At 35.5% G+C, this 20178-nt stretch overlaps 2 protein-coding genes across 4 annotated transcripts; one reads left to right on the top strand and one right to left on the bottom strand.

Annotated features, from left to right (window-relative positions):
* Positions 1-253: 253 nt before the first annotated feature.
* LOC148959805 (zinc finger Ran-binding domain-containing protein 2-like) lies at positions 254-10188 on the bottom strand. Of its 3 annotated transcripts, none has more exons than XR_016143911.1 (13): positions 10032-10188; positions 9332-9384; positions 8294-8347; positions 7530-7638; positions 7166-7248; positions 5757-5833; positions 4740-4793; positions 4267-4383; positions 4094-4122; positions 3237-3257; positions 2662-2727; positions 1373-1603; positions 254-422 (listed from the first exon to the last, which is right to left on the bottom strand). XR_016143911.1 is itself a non-coding variant. In XM_089109592.1 (13 exons), exons 1-12 carry the CDS (start codon positions 10082-10084, stop codon positions 1516-1518), a joined length of 804 nt encoding a protein of 267 aa, XP_088965718.1. In that variant the 5' UTR covers positions 10085-10188; the 3' UTR covers positions 254-422; positions 1483-1515. The 3 variants fall into 3 exon arrangements, 2 of the variants coding, with proteins under 2 accessions (XP_088965718.1, XP_088965719.1); XM_089109592.1 differs by having other exon boundaries at positions 1483-1603; XM_089109593.1 differs by lacking the exons at positions 254-422; positions 8294-8347 and having other exon boundaries at positions 429-1603; positions 10032-10187.
* A 5244-nt stretch (positions 10189-15432) lies between these two features.
* Positions 15433-20105, top strand: LOC135695065 (UDP-N-acetylglucosamine transporter). Its single transcript, XM_065214012.2, has 7 exons — positions 15433-15800; positions 15977-16332; positions 16584-16706; positions 17336-17510; positions 18154-18272; positions 18601-18734; positions 19409-20105. The coding sequence occupies exons 1-7, from the start codon at positions 15755-15757 to the stop codon at positions 19476-19478; spliced, it is 1023 nt and encodes a 340-aa protein (XP_065070084.1). The 5' UTR covers positions 15433-15754; the 3' UTR covers positions 19479-20105.
* The last annotated feature ends 73 nt before the right edge of the window (positions 20106-20178 follow it).

The raw sequence follows: 20178 nt of genomic DNA, 5'->3' as shown, positions 1-20178 counted from the left end.
AAGGTAAGGCTATAGGCTTTGAAAAATTGACAAAAATTTAAAAAATGTGTTTTCTGAAACAGGTTCAAGTGACGATTTTGATAAGAATAGAAAACATTTGAACTAAGAATACAACTTAAAACAGTCAAGCTTTGAAAAACAGCCAAACATTTTAGATTTTAAGTTCAGGTCAAATCTATTTTCAGGCCAAAAAGGCTAAAAGTTCTTAAATTCGGCCATAACAAAGGATAATCAAAAGGGAAACAAAGAAATCACATTGTGTTAAAAGAAACACTGTGGAACACTGAAATAATGTGTCAATATAGCTTTAACAGTATTTTTTGTAAACAGTTTTTTGCAAGACAATATAGCATCTAAATATAGTTTTTCTTCTTCTTGTGTCGACATGGAGGAACACAGATTACGGAAGAATCCATCTCGGTCTAGAAGTTAAATTGAACAGTATTAATTAGGGGCAATTGCTATCATGAGTGAAATTTGCATCCTCGAATAAAAAATAAAAAATCAATTAAAATCAAAAATCTAGATGAAATAAAAGAAAGAGCTAAAAAGCACTAAAACATATAATGCAATGCCGAAGAGACAGTTTTTGAAATCTTGTTAAACTTAGTTCTAGAAACATCTTACTAGAGAGACCTTTTGACTAAACTTTTTAAGGCAGCTCACTTATGATAAAATAAAAATATAGCAAATATCTGGCTGATGACACGAATAATACCTAACTTAAAAGAAAATTTCTTTCTCTAGAAATACTCTGGTTTATACAAAATTCCAGCATTCAATTATTGAATCAAATTTGTTTTTCCTTCAAAATCTAAATCACTGGATTGTATACAGAAATTGTATCCGTTTTTAAGTTTGAACAAATAAATAAATAAATCAATAAATCTTTAAAATGAAGTAAACATGTCTTGCAGGAATTCTCAATAGGTATCTATAAATTTTAGGCAACAAAAAAAATTAAAGGGTATAGGTATACAATCAGTTAAACAAAGTCTCAGCCAGCAAAATGGATATGCATAAGTGATCTTCCATATGTAAGCTCAAATGTAAAATATAATCTCTCAAAGGAGACCGCATCTTGGTAAACTATTTCGCCTTTTGTTGCAGATGGAGAAGAGAAGAATTTTTCTACAGCGAAAAGGAAAACGGTTGAAAAATTTTTGACAAGATATATTGTTTTCGAAAATTGTCTAAAACGGGGGCTGGTTAACTAGCGATCAAGCTTTCGTTAAACAAGTTTGCTTTTTACAAAAACCTAATTGAATGATCGTGACTTCTTTAAATACCCCCATTGGATAAAATTCCAGGTATTTTGTTGTTCCAGTCACTGACATACTTATATTCCGACTGGAGCAATGGCCAAACGTACCTAATACCTAATACCGAAAGACCTAGATGCTTTTCAACTGAACGATACAGCAGAATATTGAAATATCCCGATGCTTGGGAATTCAATGGCTTGTGCCCCCTGATTCTTACACGACCATCCACGTGATGTCTTCACTCAATCATTCAGCGTCTGCTTCGTTTTGGTGACCTCGATCTAGATCCAGATCGGGAGCGAGACCTTGACGACCTCGAGCTTGAACGGGACCGGCTCCTAAAAATGTGGATACAAACTTCAATATGGAAACCATAATTCTATATGTAATCAAAGGTTTACAGCTTTGTCAAAGAACTTAACACCATGTCCCAGGCATGGAAATTTTCAGCATTTAGGGAAAAGAGCTAGCAGACTTTAACCTGACTGAAAAGTTGCAGAAACGACGGAACGATGTTTTGTTCCGTCATTTCGAGTTGCAGAAACGATGCTTTAATGTCGGAAACGATGAAAACTTATGGTTATTTTGAAATTTGTAAATAAGTTAATGATTGTAGTGAAGCCCGTAGGTGTGTTGTATACCTTGAAGTTGATCGAACATTAGAAAGTTATTGCATGGGCGATCGAAATCAGAAAATTCAGAAAATAGACCCATGAAACAAAGAAAACATTGAAAATACCGAAAATGCATTTATTGATCGTAATCGCCATTTTAAGTTTGGGGAAATGCCAGAGTAAGAAAACGAGCGTTTCCGCCAAACTTCCAGGCCGGTTTAAAGTTATGGAATAGACTTTATCTTAGCCTAAGGCAGAAACAAATACATGGGCTTTGCTTGCAGATTCGTATAGGCCATTCAGAAAAAATTCAAATCTAATAAGGTTTTTTTTCAACGTTTCAGAGTTCTTGCAAATTCTAAGATTAAGTGCAAAGATCTAAAGGAAAGAAATTGGGACAAGAGAGAAAGAAAGACGCGAAAACAAAAAATGAAGAAAACAGAGGACAAGGAATGAAAATGTTGGTTTGAAAGCCTCAGAATGGAAAGGGTAGAATGAATACTGAAAATTTTGAATAAGAGAATGGTAAGTAGAAGCTGCAAAGGAAGGAAGAATAGGAAAGAGGAAGAAAAAATGATGGTGATGATGAGGATACTGACGCTGAAGAAGATTTATAAGCAAAAAAGAGTAGTAAAGAGAAGAAAAAAGAAAAGAAGAAGTGAAAAAGAAGAAGTGAAGAAGAAGTGAAGAAGAAGGCAAACTGAAAGCAGATTTATATAGCAAATACAACAGATTCTAAAATTAGTATGCTGTTCAGGTGAAACGTAAATTACACAACGCACCTTGATCTTGATGACGAGCTGGATGACGATGAAGAGGATCTGCTTGAGCTCGAGGATGAATGGCGTCTGCAGAACGAATTTCAAATTGATCACTTTAACGACGACAAAGTTACTTTAACACTTGTCTTACTTGTCTCCTCCAAACTCAACATAATACTTTCGTTCATTAACAGCATTGAAGCAAACCATAACCCAAGCGCTGTCACAGTGCCCCTTTAACAGACGCGAAGAAAATATGGATAACTGGAGATGTTCCATGATGGGGCTTGAGCCAAACAAGGTTATTTAAGTGTGTATGAAACATGACGTCAGGTGTCGGGTTTCTCATACTAGCTTTGCTATTTGTTCATGCAACGCTTAGTGGTCTCATAAATTTTTCGCAGAAAACTAACTTGCGTTCCCCTTCTTTCCAGATATTACTTCACTCAGTAGCACTCTCAAATCTTCGCCCTCCTTAAATGTGAATCCCCTATCATTATTTACATGTATAATTTAAATAACAATAAAGCTGCAAATTTTAGCCTGCTAAATAAATAAAAATAATAAGTAAAAAATTAATTTTTATTTTTTCATACCTTTTCCGCTCGTCTGATTTGCTGAAAAAAAATAAAATTCATACATTCTTATTATCACTAACTAATTTCGATTACCCCTGAATTGATAACACCCAACTTGTAAAAATAGATAACTGGTAAAAAACTAAGATTTTAAAATTTAAAGTTCAGACTTGGTAACAGAACCGCAGTTCTACAGAGTTAAACAGATTAGGTGTCCCAACACTTGAAAAAACAGATAAATTTTTCGTCAAAAAGATGTTTTCGTTTGAACCTGTATCGAAACTACCAACTCGCGAACTTGCATTTATGTTCTATTTCTGGTATTCAACCTGAGTAACTGTATAAAGATCTATAAAGAACCTACAAACATTTCTCCTAACTTATAAGTTAATTGAATAATAATGAAAATGGCAAATAATGATGTCATTGGCAACAAACTAAAGCTAAAGATCATTAAAGAGCACATCTTACTCGCATAACTATTAATTGCCCTCCAAAGCATAAATAGAAGACTAATCATTGAATAGCCCCATGGTTGCTATTATGCAGGAAATGTTTTCCATTGGGTGCTTATTCAGCAGAGGGTTATTTAAAGTGGGGAAAAACTATAACAATGAGATTAATGGAGATGTCGAATGCTGTAATTGTTAAGGCATACAGATTCCAACATCAACGGGGTTGTATCAACAATTTTGAAGCCAACATTGAAGGTCATTGAAGGACGAAAGGAAGACTGAGAGATGTACAGAACAAGGCGTGTGGAAGATCTAATCCTGAATTGGGGCTTGTGTTGTGGGAGATACTGTCGGCTGGACATTTATGGCGGTAAATACTGCGAAGAAGGTGACACAATTTCAGGAATGCAGCTGACTTACCTCGTGTCTTTAGAATCTCCGTCGTCATCCTGAAAAAAAAACAAAAGATAAAAACAATAGTCAAAGGCCGACACAATTAAGTAACTCAGCAATTAAAACCAAGTAAAATACTGCAAATAGAGAACCTTAGTCCTCAAGTTTCAATTTTGTCAATACGCCTTAGGTTAACTTACGTCAGAGGCACTGAGGTCGTATTTGGAGGCATCGAAATCTTCATCATCATCATCATCATCATCTTCCTCTTCCTCTTTCACCTTAACCTCGTTGTCTTTAGAGTCACCTCCAACGTCCTGTTCACACAAAGGAGGAAAGGTAACTGCTTAGAACAAAAAGTCTACGACTCAGGGAACAATTAATCGACATATTAGACAAAAGGCTATCATCTAAAGCAAGTGAAATCTGGATGGAAGCCTCCTCTTGAGCCTGAGTACTAGTTGGAAAATTGCGATCTCTCGCCCAGGGACAAAAATGGAAATAAATCATATTACGAGCGGTAAAAGGGTCGAGCAATTCAGATTTAGATAACACTTATTAATCGTTATGGTTTTGGTGAAAAAATGGAGAATGAGGAGCAAGGATAGGAGCAACCACTAAGACAATAAGGTTCTACAACTCGATTACAAAAACATCAACATTATCTACCCACCTTCTGCTGAGGTGCCGGAACTTGTCCACGAAACTTCCTTTTTCTACGCCCAAACTGATAAGAAACAAAATGTTTCACGATAAAAAAAGGTGATGTGTGCCAATGAGAAAAGACAGTGAAATTAACTATGACGTCACTTGTGGTACCAGCAGCAAAAAAACCAATGATATTCAGATGCCAACCAAACAGCTTGTAAATGGAATGCCAAAACCCCTGAGCAGTCTGTTGCTAGCAGGGTTCCAAGATGATCTCTTCTAGACGGCGGTGAATCATCTTTCATCCTACACAAGAATACTGTGGACAAGTTTGCAGATAACTTCGCCAGTGTGATGGTCTGTGGCACAGCTATTGGCCAAAATGATTACAGATTTTTGCACTGTCACTCATATGCTGGTTCACCAAGAAAGTGAATTAAATTGGTGTCGCATAATTATTGTATGCTGATCTACGCAGTGTAGATTTATGTTAGCAAGACCAGTTTTTTTGCACTTATTGATAAAAAGGAAGTCATTAATTTAAACAATATTTTGAAAGATTGGATAGACTTCAGGCTTGTGTTCCTAGCTGTGTAAATATAAACTGAGAGATCCTCACTAAACAAGGATACAAAAAGTAAAGGAGCTGTGGAGAAACCCAATTGGAAGGGGGTAGACACCATAATATGACCTAAATTATAGCAAGCCTCCATAAAAAGGGAAGGTTAGTAGATTACAGCAAAGTGCGCTTAACATCATCCATTGCTTAGCTTCTTTGTAGTTGGTTTTTGCAAGACTAGCTACTGCATAAACGGTACCTTTGCCCATTTCTGGGTAATAATTGGTCTATCTTGACTAGCCTATGGTTGGAAAATTCCTTGTGTTTTTTACCCAACCAAGAGTCCATTAAAAATCATTTATATTTAGAACTGACAAAACCTCGTCAGATCTACAATATAAATCTTCAAAAGCATTTGTGTTGAAAATGACAGAAAACGAAATGAAAGTATATGCCTTAAAGTTAAAAATGTTATTTCCACACCTCATCATATTCATCATCAGACTCTTCTCTTTCTATGTATTCCACATTGTCACGCTCCATAAAGCCTCCACCTATACCTGCATAGAACAGAAAGGAAAAAACAATACAAAAAGCAACCCAAGAAACATAAGTGCATCCCTAGTAAACTACAAGACATTTAGAATTCTATATATATCATTTAGGCATGGACAAATTAGAAACCAATCGTTGAAACTCGCTTGCTCCATTTCTGTGTAAGGCCCCGTCCACATGTATGTAGATGTTTTTGAATTCTTTAATTTTTCTTGGCAGATTAAAAAATTTTCATGTCTACACATGGTGTGTTCAAATAGAATTCAGTTATCCAGATTCACTGTTGTTTTCACAGCTCCTTTGTGAATATTTCTTTCAGAGCAGGCCATCCTGGGAGTAAATTGGCACAAGTGTGGCATTTTGCACTCCTAGACTGTGGTAGGAGTGTGATGGAGTGCTTTTGATGTTTTGCCTGATTTCTAAAAAAGCTCAGTTGCATAGTATATAAAGCGATAAAACCTCATTTCTCAACTCATTTCATCAGTTCTCCCACAATTTTAACAAAAAAATATGTGGTTTTAACTAAAGCAAGGTAAGCCAGAGGTAATATTGAAAGTAGTGTGTGTTAGAAAGATGTGTCCAGTAGTTGATAACGTCATGTTATTAATCATTTCTTTAGAAAAGTGTTTGAATAAAAAAATTGGAAACTTATCAAGGTGTGTTTTAAATTGAATTAGGGTATCTTTGACTGGGATAACCCTTGTCAAGCCTTAGGCAAGCAAGCCCAAAGATTAGAATTTATGGTGGACACACTTCCCGCTTGGCAGTTGTTAGTGGGTTGAAAAAGCTTTTCAATACTCCATCTTTTTCCAGGAAGGCCTGCAGAGCATGCACCATCATATTAGAAAATTTCCAGATTGAAGCATCCATGTTATCAGATTCAAAGCACATTCAAAAATTTCCACTCTGCAAATAGCAGGCCTGGCAATAAGATGTTTAGCCGGGGAGCAGTAAACAGCATTTTTAGTAATTTCCAGGAGAGCTATTTGAAGGTTAATTCCAGGGGAGCAATTTATAGGTTAATAAGAATAGAAACAAGGGAAAATTGATTTCAAGGAGAGCAATTTGCTCTTTAAAGCAATTTAGGAGAACAACCTGTAGCTCCTATCCAGCATCTGAGGAGAGCTAGGAGGTGAGCAGGAGCTATGGTTCTCCTCAAATGACCAAGCCTGGTGATAACAAATTTTTTGAAAACTTGTGGATGGAAGCCCAATCCACAAAGAAAAATTTGCGGATTCATAAAGATCTGTATTTGTGCAGATTGGGCCTAAGCTTGTGTGAAATTGAAGTTGTCTCAACAGATAAAAGGACAAAACATTATCAAGTAGGATGCAAACCTGTTCTGCTTTCTTGAGTTTTCAGCTTTGGCGCATTGCAAAGGTTGCATGTCATTCGCCTAGCCCAGTTGATGTTGCTACATCTTGAAAGAAAGTAAAAACAGAAAATCATTAACAAGAGCACCAATGAGGTTTTTGGCACAGAAAGCAAGCTTTAGTCCAATAGTCCACATGTAAATAGAGTGCACCAACAAAAATTGCATTAGAAAGTCTAGCTGCAGTCCTGTTGGACAGACTGTATTCAGTATCAGTGTTTCATACGGTGAACATTTTTAACATTAACATACCAATCAAAGGTTTCGTTTATTTACAGTTTACCATCATTGAAACAAAATAACAAATCCCAAGCAAAAGGAAATCATACTTGCTGCACTGCCAGTCCTCAGCACTGAACAGTCCTTTACTTTTTGAGGCAAAATTCTTTCCTATTTCAGAACCAGACTGCTTAATAACTTGGGAGGCATTGCTTTTTGCTGAAATGTAATTCAAGCTGTATTAACATCTCTTATAAAATTCTGCATATAAACATCTACCCATTTATTGAGCAAAAATTATCAAACAACATATCCAACAGAAAGTTTAAAAAATTATTTCAATTATGTATAAATACATGTGTAACCTTTATTGAATGTCAAAATTCTAATAGTCATAGAGATTCCAGCAATATATATTGGTTCTGTTAAGGTTAGATATAGTGGTAATTTGGAAATAGGTGAAAAAGGTTTGAAACTATTTGGAAGTGTTTATATTTGGACTTAGTGAGCATATGTAATCACATTGGCTGGGAGGATTCAACTATAAAATGATTAATGAGAATGATTTTGGGGGCTTATACGGTTTAAATGGAATCTAAAACTTGATTATATATATTTTTCCATATTAGCCTGTGATTTAAATCTTGGGTAATATCTGATAAGTATAATATATATACATTTATTGAGACAAAAACAAAGGTTATATAAATTCTTTATTGTTTCTCAGAGTTTCCCACTATACACCAATTATTAGAAATCCTGTTATAATTGCAAAAATATAAATACAGTCCTGGAAATATGAAATTTGGTGGCGTGCTGGTAAACACACGCCAAGGCATGTGATGAGATGCAGACCATAAACTGGCAACCTTACGATTTTCATGAAGGCCTGATGTCATCTCTGTATTAGAAGGTGTGTTGTGTATCACTGTTTGAAAAAGCGTATAATAGGTTTTTGTAAAACCAAAAGGTCATTTAATTCCAAATTAAAGTTATTCAAAAATACTGTTCAAAGTAGAGTCATCCAAAAACGAATAATTTGAATACACATCGTTTTATTGGGAACTGTGAAGACAGAGGCATTGGAAAAGGTCAGTTTAAAAAAAAGCTCAAGCAAAGGATATGAGAATGAATAAATATGGAGTAATGGAAACACCTATGTTACCGTTTTGACCAAAAAAGAGTGGCCCGGGGTAATGTGTTCAACAAAATACAAAAAGATTGTAGAGAGAGAATGGAGACCATAACGGGGTAAAGGAATAACAGAGTAATTCAACTCACACAAATATAACTCACACAAAAGAAATTAAAAAATTACTTTAGAGAAATTAAGCAAGAAATTAAAAGAAACAAAAGAGAAAAGGATAGTAATTCAAAACTTGGAACTGCGCGTGCAATGGAAAGCATGCCTCGAGAGTTTTAGGTGCCTGTGGAGGCATAGCACGCGATCGCACACCTAATATTACCAGGACTGTAAATATATACACTCATTTTTTTATAAGAAACAAAGGTCGATGTTGAGTACTCCAGTTTCTTAATGTTCTGGAAATTTCAATATTCGCAGTTTCTTAAGAGTTTCTTACTAATGATGTCATGAATGATGTTATGAAATGTTTGTGACTTTTTTTTCACGCCAAGAGATTTGCTTCCATTCCGACACTGTTTTTAGATGTGGGCAGTACATTTTTATCCCTTGTGTCTTAATTTCTAAGCCATTGTGGGAATCATGTTCTTTGATTTCACAAAATTTCCTTGTTCTCAGTTTTATCTTGATTTAATAGTTTCTCAATTTTTTGCTTCGAGTACTGAAGCTTCTTAATTTTTTCTGACTGTCCAATACTTGTTTCTTATAGCCAGTTTCTTATAAAAAAAATGAGTGTATATATACTTTGAAGAGAAATGACTTAATTACCTGCTCCACACTTGTTGCATTCTGATCTTCTTGCAAAGTTCAAATTGCCACACCTAAAAAAAGAAGAAAAGCAGAGCATGGCATCTCACAGATACTTAAGAGGTTGGAAAGTTTCCTTTTCACACTTGTGAGCAGGACAAAGCCAAATCAGAGGCAGCAAATTTATCCCTTGCCCCTATACTCCCTTCAATTCATGATATACTTCAGGTTAAATACTATATAAACTCAAACTGTTGCATACTGAATTCTTTCCAAAAATTTCCAACTTTAAGTTTTAGATTGATATACTTGAAGGATAATAATTAATGTTTATAATAATTCCAACATTTTCTCTAACTTTGTGGCTTTGAGTTTCACTATTTGCCCATGCCCAGCCTCTAGTTTATTTATAGTTCTTTTTACCAAATTGCATCCCATTCCCCGCGTTTCTATTAAAAAACTACATAAACGTATGTATCAGAAACCATCTCCCGAGCTCCCAAAAGATTTTTTTACAATATAAATTATTTTCTCTCAAATCGTGCGAGCAGGACACTTAATAAAGTCCGTTCTGTCCTCATTGTCTTTGTCTATTGGATTGCTGTTGATGGGCCTTATAAGGCCTAGGCAATTTACCCGGTCACTTTAAAATGTAACTGAGGTAACATGTTTACTAAAATGGATAAGGAGAATATGGAAGAAAACCTCAAAGCAAACTTACTCTCCGTTTCCACACACCCAGTCGCCATCAGAAACTTTAAGCTTTCCAGACATTTCTGTGAAATGCAGCAGCTAAAATCTCCAAAATCCCGCCTTGAACCACTTTCCATAAGTGAGGGATAGAGGTCTGGAAACTAGCTTTGTCCGTCTCCGTTTCTTCTTTAGTTGTAAGTTATTTTCCTTTTTTGTCTTAATTTAACCATTATGTAGCTTTTTAATCTGTAACAAGGTCTATCCATTCAAATGAAAATAATAATAGGTTTAAAGAATTTTCATTTACCCTTATGAAACCAAACCCTTTTGTTCAATGTGTTTTGAAACAGGGACCGCATGTGCGTGGGGCTGAGGGGCTTAGCCCGCAATAAATTTCAAAACGTACCTAAATCCGTACAAAAACATCCTTGCGCGTGGTTGCAGCTTGTTTCAACACTGTACCTCGCTTGTTTAGCTCCTCAACCCCCCCCCCCCCCGAAAATAATTATTTGGTTGGTCACTCCTCGATCTGTTATTTACTCTGCCGTCCCTGGTTGTTGAAATATGGACGAATAATTCTACTTGAATTGGTTGATTTTTGCCATTTTCTACAGATTCCCTCTCTGTTGGTAGGTTATATTATCCATGTAAGAAGATGAATGTATCGGAGCAATTGACAGAGTTTTTCCGACGAAGTTGAAAGGCAGGTACTGTAAAAATTCCCAAGAAGGAAGGCACCGCGGAGCGTTGAGAAAAGTGGGGGGGGGGTCTAAAAAAAGTGGGGGCGAGGGGTGCTAACACCGTATAAAAAGAGGCTTTTCTGGTAGTTTGATACTTAATATTTGGCACTGCTTGCAAAAAGTGGGGGGCTAAAGCAAAGCAGCATCAAGTTATGTTACGTACCACAGTGTCTCTTTTTTGAAATAAGATAAATTTTTATTAGCAATTGCAGCTAAGGGTTGATAGCCTATAGTTCAATTCAAAAACGTTGTCCATTTGCGCTACCAGAAATCTGAGGGTCCTGGGAAAACAAGGGCAGGCTAGCCGGTTAGGAACCTACTACCCTAGGTACCAAGTACCAGAGCCTCAGTGATCGTAAACCGTGAAAGGCCTTTAGATACCCAATAATGCCATTCTTTTGAAGCCAGCTTTCTATTGACACGAAGTAGATAGATTACTTGTTGTACACTGCAGATAACAACAAGACACAACATTCAAAATATAACAGAACATTGTATGAAACACAGATTAATAACTAGCGAAAATTTGACCAACTTATACTTGTTTGCCATTGCCAGTACTACCAAGAGGGGGGGGGAGGGGGGAGGGGGGGATAGCCGAGGCAACTGCCCCGGGGCCCAGGCCTTTTTGGGGGCCCGTAAAAAATTGAACCTGTTTTATTCTGTTATATTTTGTAATGATATTAAAGCGAAGACTCAAAGTTATGTATTTTAGTGTGTAAGACATTTTAGAACTTCTCAGCTTAGTCAATGGCAAATTTTTCCGTTTTTGATAATCTACTTGAAATGATCAAAAATATCTTGTTTGAAAATTAAAAAAGTTTAAAAGGGGCCCGTTTCTTTTAGTTGTCCAGGGGCCTGTCCTAGCTCTCGACGGCCCTGGCCATTGCCTTATCAAATCTGTCGATAAAACTGGCTTCGTTGAGCTTTATGGCTCTATTTATAGACAGCAGGGCCAGGCAGCACTGACAGAAGCTCAGCTCCTGGCTCATACTAGGTTGTAAAATATATATGTAAAAATATATAAGCTTCGTTTCTTCCCAATCTTTCCTCAAGCAGCAGAATCATCAAACAAAGATAAAATCTTCGCCGCCCCCACCAATTTATTATTGTTTTGGCAAAATCTTGAGGGCCATGATGTAAGAAGAAGTCAAAGAGACAAGGAAATTTTTGACGAGAGAGAGTGTAATACGTTCAGCTTTCTAATTTCAGAAACGAATGAAAGATTAAGAAAAAAATTATTCAATAGACAACAATATGCATCCATATGATACTTTAAAACTATAAAGAATTGTATACTCAAATCAGGGATCCATTCACAAGCGTTGTCATTTTAAAAATCGACTGGAAAGGGACAAGGGGCGATTAAAAAGGACGACTCGAAGATCAAAATGCTGTGAACATAATAGTGCTAAAAAAGCGACATTATCCCTAAATTTCAAGGCACATATCCTTGGTAACCCCAGTTCCGATGCCCATTTAAAAGCAGCTTTTAACCCGTGGGAAATAGAGATTTGGCAGTGAAGAGAACCTGATTTGTCATTGACCTCGCGCGGGTCGAGATTCATGGGGAGAAGCTTACGGCCACGAGCCTTTGAATTCTATGGAGTCATGTACTGGACATAATGGGTACGTTTGTTTCGTCGAGGCGATTGTCTGATCGTCGAGGCGGGTTTCTCTTCGTCGAGCCGGTCCTGTATCGTGAAAGATGTCGTTTCGTTGAGGCGGGTTGCTCTTCGTCGAGGCAGGATTGATTAATCGTGACAGGTCTCGCTTCGTCAAGGCAAATGTCACTTCGTCGAGGCATTGAATTGAATTGATCACTTTCATGTAGTCGAGTCGTGTTCCAGGGGGTAGTGGTTTATAGCAAGGAGCGGAAAGAGGCGGGGAGAGGAGGAGAAGTGTCTTGAAACTGTTTTTGCTAAGCAACTGGATGCCCATCTGAGCAGCTGGAAGCCATGGGGAAGTGGCGTTTACGTCCTTCTAAACACGAAAGAATATTTCGAAGAAGCATGAAGTTTGTTCAAAGGGGCCCAGCTCAAGATTTTCTAAAGAGTCCCAGGAGCTTTCGAATAATTTTTTCACAAATATCCCAATCACACTCTTTTTTAAAGAACAAGTAAATTCAAATTTAGACAGGCTTTCTTTAATTTTTTCCCAACTTTTAGGCCTGGATTGTTCTTAATTTGTCAAAAAAGTAGTGCAAACGTATTGGCTTAACATTATATTTTATGGAATCAAAATATGGAACGAGATTTCATTGGAACTTCGTACTAAGTCAAGCAAGATATCATTTCAGAAATAGCTTCGCAACTGGCTTTTACAAATATATAATGAAATGTGAACCTAAAAAATCTATATTCGATTTCTTCATTACTAATCTAAAGAGTCCCCCTTCCCCATTTTTCTTTCTTTTCTCTTTATTTTACACCCCATTCCTCATTTTATTTTGTCGTAATTTTTATCTTTATCATTATATAATTGTTCTGCAGGGCCGGTGAAACAGGGGGGCCGGGGGCCATGGCCCCTTCACCTTTCTGCTGAGTAGAATAATTTTTTCTGAGGTAAAGTGGAAAGAAATCTAGTATACCATTCTGTAAGTAGGTGCAGGCACCGCGAAGCAGGGGGCTGGGGGGGGGGCTTTAGCTTCTTGCAAAAAATGCCAAATTTTAAGTAACAAACTACCAGTAAAGCCTCTTTTTATACTGTTTTTACCCCACACTTTTTAGACCCCCACTTTTCTCAGCGCTCCACGGTGCCTGAAGTATACTTGGTAATATTTTTAAAATGACCTTAGATTAAGCTTGGTAACTATGTATTTACCAAAGAGGACAAAAAGAAAATTGAAAATGGGAATTTGGTAGAAAAAGTCGGTCATTGTCCCAGTGGTAGCCTAAACTTCGCTCCTAAGGTCTATTTGTTGGCAGGAAATTTCTCAAAAACTGTAGAAGGAAAGAAACTGCTGGAAAGAAAATTTTTGAGAATACGAGAAATGAAGAATTTTTGTTGCATAATCTTTAATTTTGAGTTGACATAGATTCTTTTGATATTTCAATGTTGATGGTTTTGTTAAAGCTTGATTCCTTTTTTTCTCCTTCATTTAATCGTGGCCCCTTTTTGGGCCCTTTTTAGATCTAAAAAGCTTGATTACGAGCTACAATTAAAAGGTTACTCCAAAAATTTGCAAAAACTTTCCTGTTACATGTCAACATTACAATAGTCGAAATTATGCGACACATTGATAAAAGAAAGCTTGAAAATATTTCCTCGGATTTTCCTTCAGTCATAATCCATTTTTAGATACTGTTTCTGGCCATACCTTAAATATCATATTTCTAAATTTTTTCTTGCCGCCAACCATGGTGGCCTTTCCTAAAACCTTTCATAACCTTGATTTTTTTGGCCCCTCCACTTTCAAATACGTTTCGCCGGCCCTTTTCTGTTACTGTTTGAAATGTAAAACTCGAATTCATATCATCTTGTATTACAAGTTGTAATGTTTAATACCTAGAACATTGTCATTATAAATCATTTTCACTTTTACTATAATCATGTTACTGTATTCACTGAAATTTAGGGCTTGGGCTCGAACACCGTTTCGGTTCCTCCCAACATCCTAGGCAACTTTTTTGTTAACATGTTAATTGCTGTTAAAATTGTTAATTATCTTAATCGACACTTTATTGACTTCTAATTTTGTAAAATGGTTGCTGAATATTAAATGAATTTGAGTTTGGAGCTTGAGAAAAAGAAGCTTCAGTTGACGCAATTTATAAAAAGTTTACAAGAATGAGGTGAAATTGAGAGTTGATCCGCTTGTTACTGGGTTGTTCAGCTTGTTCCTCGTTTTAGAATCGGCGGCCCTAAACTGTGTTATGCCACTGACTCACCCTCCACAACACTTTCTTTTTCAAGAACATTGTTCGTAAAAATATTCAAACTCAGAATCATCCAATTTATAGGAATATTCTAAGAATATTGCTCAGTCTCAGCATATTTATGCCTAATTTTTCAGCATTTGCCTGTTTTGAGATTTTCATAGCATTGAATCGTAGAACTGACCTATCTATATCTCGTTTTTCAAAAAGCGTGGTTTTTTATAGAGTGAGGGGGGCCCCAGTGAGCGTTTTGAAAAAGCGTTTATATTCAGATTTAAAAAATAAGAATACCGACAGAATATATTCAGGGTCAAAACAAAAATATCATAAGAATATTGAAGCTGGAAATATTTTATAACATTCTCATTAAAAAAGGGTGTATCACCATCTCGTAATTATTTCTTTATTTACAGCTTACTAAAAACGAATATGGCTATTTTACAGCTTACTTAGGCCGACTACTAGGTACTTTTAATAAAAACGAAACTACCTAACGGAAATTGTAACCAACTTGATAAAAGCAAATTGAGGACCAAATATTTATCAGTCAGTATGTAATCTGTGTCCCGGCTTACAATAGGAAGTATCTGTCATCAAAATACACGACGTTTCTTGCAAGATAGGCATCAAGCTGCTCATCAAAAATAATTTCAAGACACTTCTCCTCCTCTCCCCGCCTCTTTTCGCTCCTTGCTATAAACCACTACCCCCTGGAACACGACTCGACTACATGAAAGTGATCAATTCAATTCAATGCCTCGACGAAGTGACATGTGCCTTGACGAAGCGAGACCTGTCACGATTAATCAATCCTGCCTCGACGAAGAGCAACCCGCCTCAACGAAACGACATCTTTCACGATACAGGACCGGCTCGACGAAGTGAAACCCGGCTCGACGAAGAGAAACCCGCCTCGACGATCAGACAATCGCCTCGACGAAACAAAGGTACCCATTATGTCCAGTACATGACTCCATAGAATTCTGGCCGCAAACACAACATTTGTTGTGGATTGAATTGCATTGGGAAAATCAATTCAGTTTCCAGGTAGAGTGTTGTTGGCTGTGGAAAGTGAGATACAGAACAAGATCCCTTAAACTGACGAACAGGGATTGACAGTTCTAACCAAGGACATGACAACTATAGGAGACGATAAAGGAGCTGTGCCCTCTTTCAGGGGTAAGTTTTTATTCTTATTCATTACCACTGCAATGAGCGCGTCTCCCTGTTTGTTGAATAGTCCCGTTTCATCTCAGGGGCAAATAACCCAATCTCACAACTTTGGAAATTCATTGCATTTTTGTTAAATTAGATTTTAATGCTCTTCTCAACAAAATTTGTTTATTTTGTTCTAGTGACACGTAGCATCACTATTCCCCTCAAGTACCTTTGCCTGTTTGTTTTGGTGATTCAGACATCGACAATGGTGCTAACACTACGGTACTCCAGGAAACATGCGTCGAGCAGTGGACATATGTATCTTTCTTCCACAGCAGTTGTTTTATCGGAGGCAATAAAGATGATAACATGCCTTGCAGTTCTCTTTCGCCATGCTCAGAATGATGTAAACCGGTTATCAAGAGAACTTAAAGACCAGATTTTTGACAAGTGGAGTGATAGTGTAAAGTTGACGGTTCCAGCGATCTTGTACACAGTTCAAAACAATCTCCTGTTTTTGGCTTTATCATGTTTAGATGCAGCAACCTATCAGGTAAACGTCGGGAGTAGATTGCGAATTCGTCGAATTTTTTCTTCCGCCTGTATGCTCCTTGATTACCAACATACCACAAATTCTTTTAATATCTATATTTATTGTGTACCATGGTTATGGTTGGTTACCGCAATTAAAAAAGTTGTCTCTGATTTGCTAAGTGTTATTGCCAATATTTTATTCTTTTTTCGCATTTTATTTTCAATAGGCCTCTGAACAAATGCCCAATTTCATGATTTACTTTGTTACAGGTCACATATCAGCTCAAAATATTAACAACTGCAATGTTCTCAGTTGTAATGTTAGGTAGAAACTTGACTCGTCTCAAATGGATATCATTGGTCATTCTAATGCTTGGTGTAGCTCTTGTGCAGGTGTGTAAAAGTTGTAATGGTTTTTCTAACTGATATATGCATTATTTTATTAACTTGCAATTTAGAAACAAAAAAAATTACCAGTTTTTTCCAAATAGATAAAACGGCAAAAAATTGACAGATGTGATGGACAAATATTTGACTCTGTGGGCTGATCAAAATATGAAATGAAATGAAAAACTATTTCCAATTAAGGGACTGTAGTGCTTTCCCCCTAATACCAAAATTGATAATTTCAAATATGTTACCAGAAGCTAAAAAGAGGTGTGTGTTGGTGAGTGATGTGGCTTAGGGGTTGGATTTCGCAACAGGGTTGGGATCTTATGAAACTACATTCTTAAATTTAAAAATGTGAAAGCTTATAGGAAATTCAATCAAACTTTCATTCTTTCTAAAATACTTGGCCTGTTCCAATGTTAATGTGCTCTGGAGTGGCATTCTCTCTCTCATTCAAAATCTTTTGGTACATTAACAGTGCATCTGACAAGAACATTGCTTCCCGTATGCGATAAATATTTGGCAATTATCTCCTTCACATTTAATTTATATTTGGAGGCAGAAGAATAGCACAACTGCACAGTAAAACGTTTAGCAGTTCAATGTTTTGAAAACACTATTCTGACTTGCAGATGCCCAGTGGCAGCAAAAATGAAGCTTCAAAGAAGGAGAGAAGCATGTCCACTCAATTAATGGGATTGATAGCTGTTTTAACTGCATGTTTTTCTAGTGGATTTGCAGGCGTTTATTTTGAGAAGCTGCTAAAAGGCAGCACAGTTTCATTATGGATGAGAAACATTTTGCTTGGTGGGTAAAGAGTGTTTTTTTGGACATTTCTAATAACTGAGAAATGAATATCATACTGAACTCTCATATCTGTTGTTTGATAGAGGATGAGTTTGAACTTACTCAGTATCATACAAAGTACTTCTATAATCAATATCTCCAAAAGTTAAAGATGTGAAAGAAAAGCTTTAGCACTTCAAAATATTGATACTTACAGATTTTGTTTGTGTTTTATCTTATTGGGTAATGATGACTTTACTGACCCTTGACAGTTGATGATGACTTTGATTTCCTTTCCTCTACTACCCAAAATCTTTCTTTGATTTTAATTAAGCTTGTTAAAGCATTGCTTGTGTTCAAAACATTGCACAAAATAGTTCTGTTAAATAATATTGTGTTTTGTAGTAGATTTATAAAATTATTACCATGTTTTCTTTAATATGTTGTTGACTGATTTGTCATAAAAGTTTGAATAACAATTTAAAAAAATTGTGATGAGTTGCACTGACTGAATAGACACCTGTATCTGTTTATGTCAGACTGTTAGACCCTGTCTGAATGTTTGCAGCTACCTTTCTTTTTTGGTTTTTCAATGATACAGTTTCCTAGGATGCACAAGCTCCTGAAATTTATCTGTTTGTTAATTAGAAAATATTTTTTGCAGCATGTTATGGAATATTATTTGGAATTCTTGGTGTTCTGATAAATGATTTCTCAAAAGTTAAAGAACATGGGTTTTTCCAAGGTTATACTATTTCAACTTGGTTTGTTATTCTCCTACAGGTTTGTGCAATACTGTGATTTCCATATAGTTTTACCTGTTATTTACCTATTATGATATGAATGTATTAATGCTACACTTGGTCAATTATTAGAAACTCTTAATCAAGCAACCAATTCTTGACAGTTATGAATGCTAATACAAAGCCAGCCATACTTATCTTAATATTTGTTCTATCTTTGCCTCACCACTAAAAGTCAGCCAGGTCTTTAATAGATGCCCACAATGTTCAATGAACAAGCTACAAATAAAATGCATCAATTCAGGTATTATTAACACACTAACACCATATTATTTAATAATTCTGATTAATTTCTTATTCCAATTTAGGCATATGGAGGATTACTTGTAGCAGCTGTCGTCAAATATGCTGATAACATTCTTAAGGGTTTTGCAACATCAATATCAATTGTTTTATCATCAATAATTTCATATTATTTCATTGGTGACTTTGAACCAAGCTTGTAAGTATCATTTGCTATCAACTTGCTAGTTTAGTAACCAGATATTATTATTTTTCATTTTACTGTTCGGACTCTGGTCTGATTTTGTTGCTAGTGTCTCTTGATATTGAAATCTTTTTCGACATGCAAATATATTGTGATTTTATATATTATATTATATTATATTATATCATATCATATCATATCATATCATATCATATCATATCATATCATATCATATCATATCATATCATATTATATTATATTATATTATATTATATTATATTATATTGTATCATATTATATTATATTATATTATATTATATTATATTATATTATATTATATTATATTATATTATATTATATTATATTATATTATATTATATTATATTATATTATTATGGCAGCAAGGAAAAGGTGAAAGTCTGCATTTAAACGGAATCAATTCAATTTTGATCACATGCTATGTATCATTCTTAATAAAAAACAGTTCCAAAAACGCTGCTGATCTTCAATCTAGAATATAAAAGTTTCAAAGATTGAAATAGTGCTTATATTCAAGAATATTTTAGGAATTAAAGGCCCAAATTGGTGAATAAATTTTATAACATTGTTGTTCGGCACATTTCACAGTATTACATAGCAGAAAATGTTTTATGTTTACTTACATGACAAATTTTCACTTGTCTTTGCAGGTATTTCATGTTGGGTGGAACTGGTGTCCTCACTGCAACATATCTTTACAGTTTACCAACAAAGTTATGATGCTCATAACAAACATTTGATAATAACATATTAGGGAACAATAATATGATAACTTTGGTGTGCAGTATCTTGACTAATATAGCAAGTTTCTTAAATAATTATATGGTTCAGACTGATTGCTAGAAAAGGAGTAGTAGTGGTATTTTATGTAATATGGTAGGGAATTATAATAACTTTTTATTGAATATCTTACATCTAATGGCTATTGTGATGGTTACCCAGATGTTTTCAGGGACCTTACATATAGGAGGTTCATCTGACAGTTTGTCAACCTGAACCTTAAGATTTCTGATATTTCTAGGGTAAAAGCAAATAAAGGATGGTGGTATGACACACTTGGGTAACAAGGGTTCATTGAGCTGATATAAGTTAGAATGCTTCTAAATACAGAGAATGCAGTTCAGTTGCATTTTCCACCGTTATTAGAATTTGAGGTATTATTTGTCAGATATCAATATAAATAATGAAATTTCATACCCCAAAGATGCCATAGTTTTGGGCTCATATCACATAAAATCAACTAAATGCAAGAAGCAGAAATTCAAGTAATGCTGTTAGTGTAAAGTTTGAAGATTGAAAGGTATTGATGTGTCAAAGATGTCTAGTTTATATGATATTTGAAACTGGTTGGTGCATTTTTTATTTATTTGGACAAAGCCTGCTTAAAAACAATGGACATCCAAAGTCCAAATTTTTCTTC

The sequence above is a fragment of the Rhopilema esculentum genome, chromosome 8 (assembly GCF_057945365.1).
Source record: "Rhopilema esculentum isolate cy_ngs chromosome 8, ASM5794536v1, whole genome shotgun sequence".
NCBI classification, from domain to species: Eukaryota; Metazoa; Cnidaria; class Scyphozoa; order Rhizostomeae; family Rhizostomatidae; genus Rhopilema; species Rhopilema esculentum.
Note: the sequence above shows the minus strand (reverse complement) of the source record. Positions and strands in the feature narration are given on the sequence as shown.

Excerpts from the sequence above, each read along its gene's own strand:
- LOC135695065 (XM_065214012.2), top strand. The coding sequence starts at position 15,755 with ATGACAACTATAGGAGACGATAAAGGAGCTGTGCCCTCTTTCAGGG. Across the intron at positions 16,333-16,583 it reads TAGATGCAGCAACCTATCAG|GTCACATATCAGCTCAAAAT; the intron begins GTAAACGTCGGG and ends ACTTTGTTACAG. Across the intron at positions 17,511-18,153 it reads GATGAGAAACATTTTGCTTG|CATGTTATGGAATATTATTT; the intron begins GTGGGTAAAGAG and ends TATTTTTTGCAG.
- LOC148959805 (XM_089109592.1), bottom strand. The coding sequence starts at position 10,084 with ATGTCTGGAAAGCTTAAAGTTTCTGATGGCGACTGGGTGTGTGGAAAC. Across the intron at positions 4,384-4,739 it reads TTCCGGCACCTCAGCAGAAG|GACGTTGGAGGTGACTCTAA; the intron begins GTGGGTAGATAA and ends TTGTGTGAACAG. Across the intron at positions 1,604-2,661 it reads AGCTCGTCATCAAGATCAAG|GAGCCGGTCCCGTTCAAGCT; the intron begins GTGCGTTGTGTA and ends CCACATTTTTAG.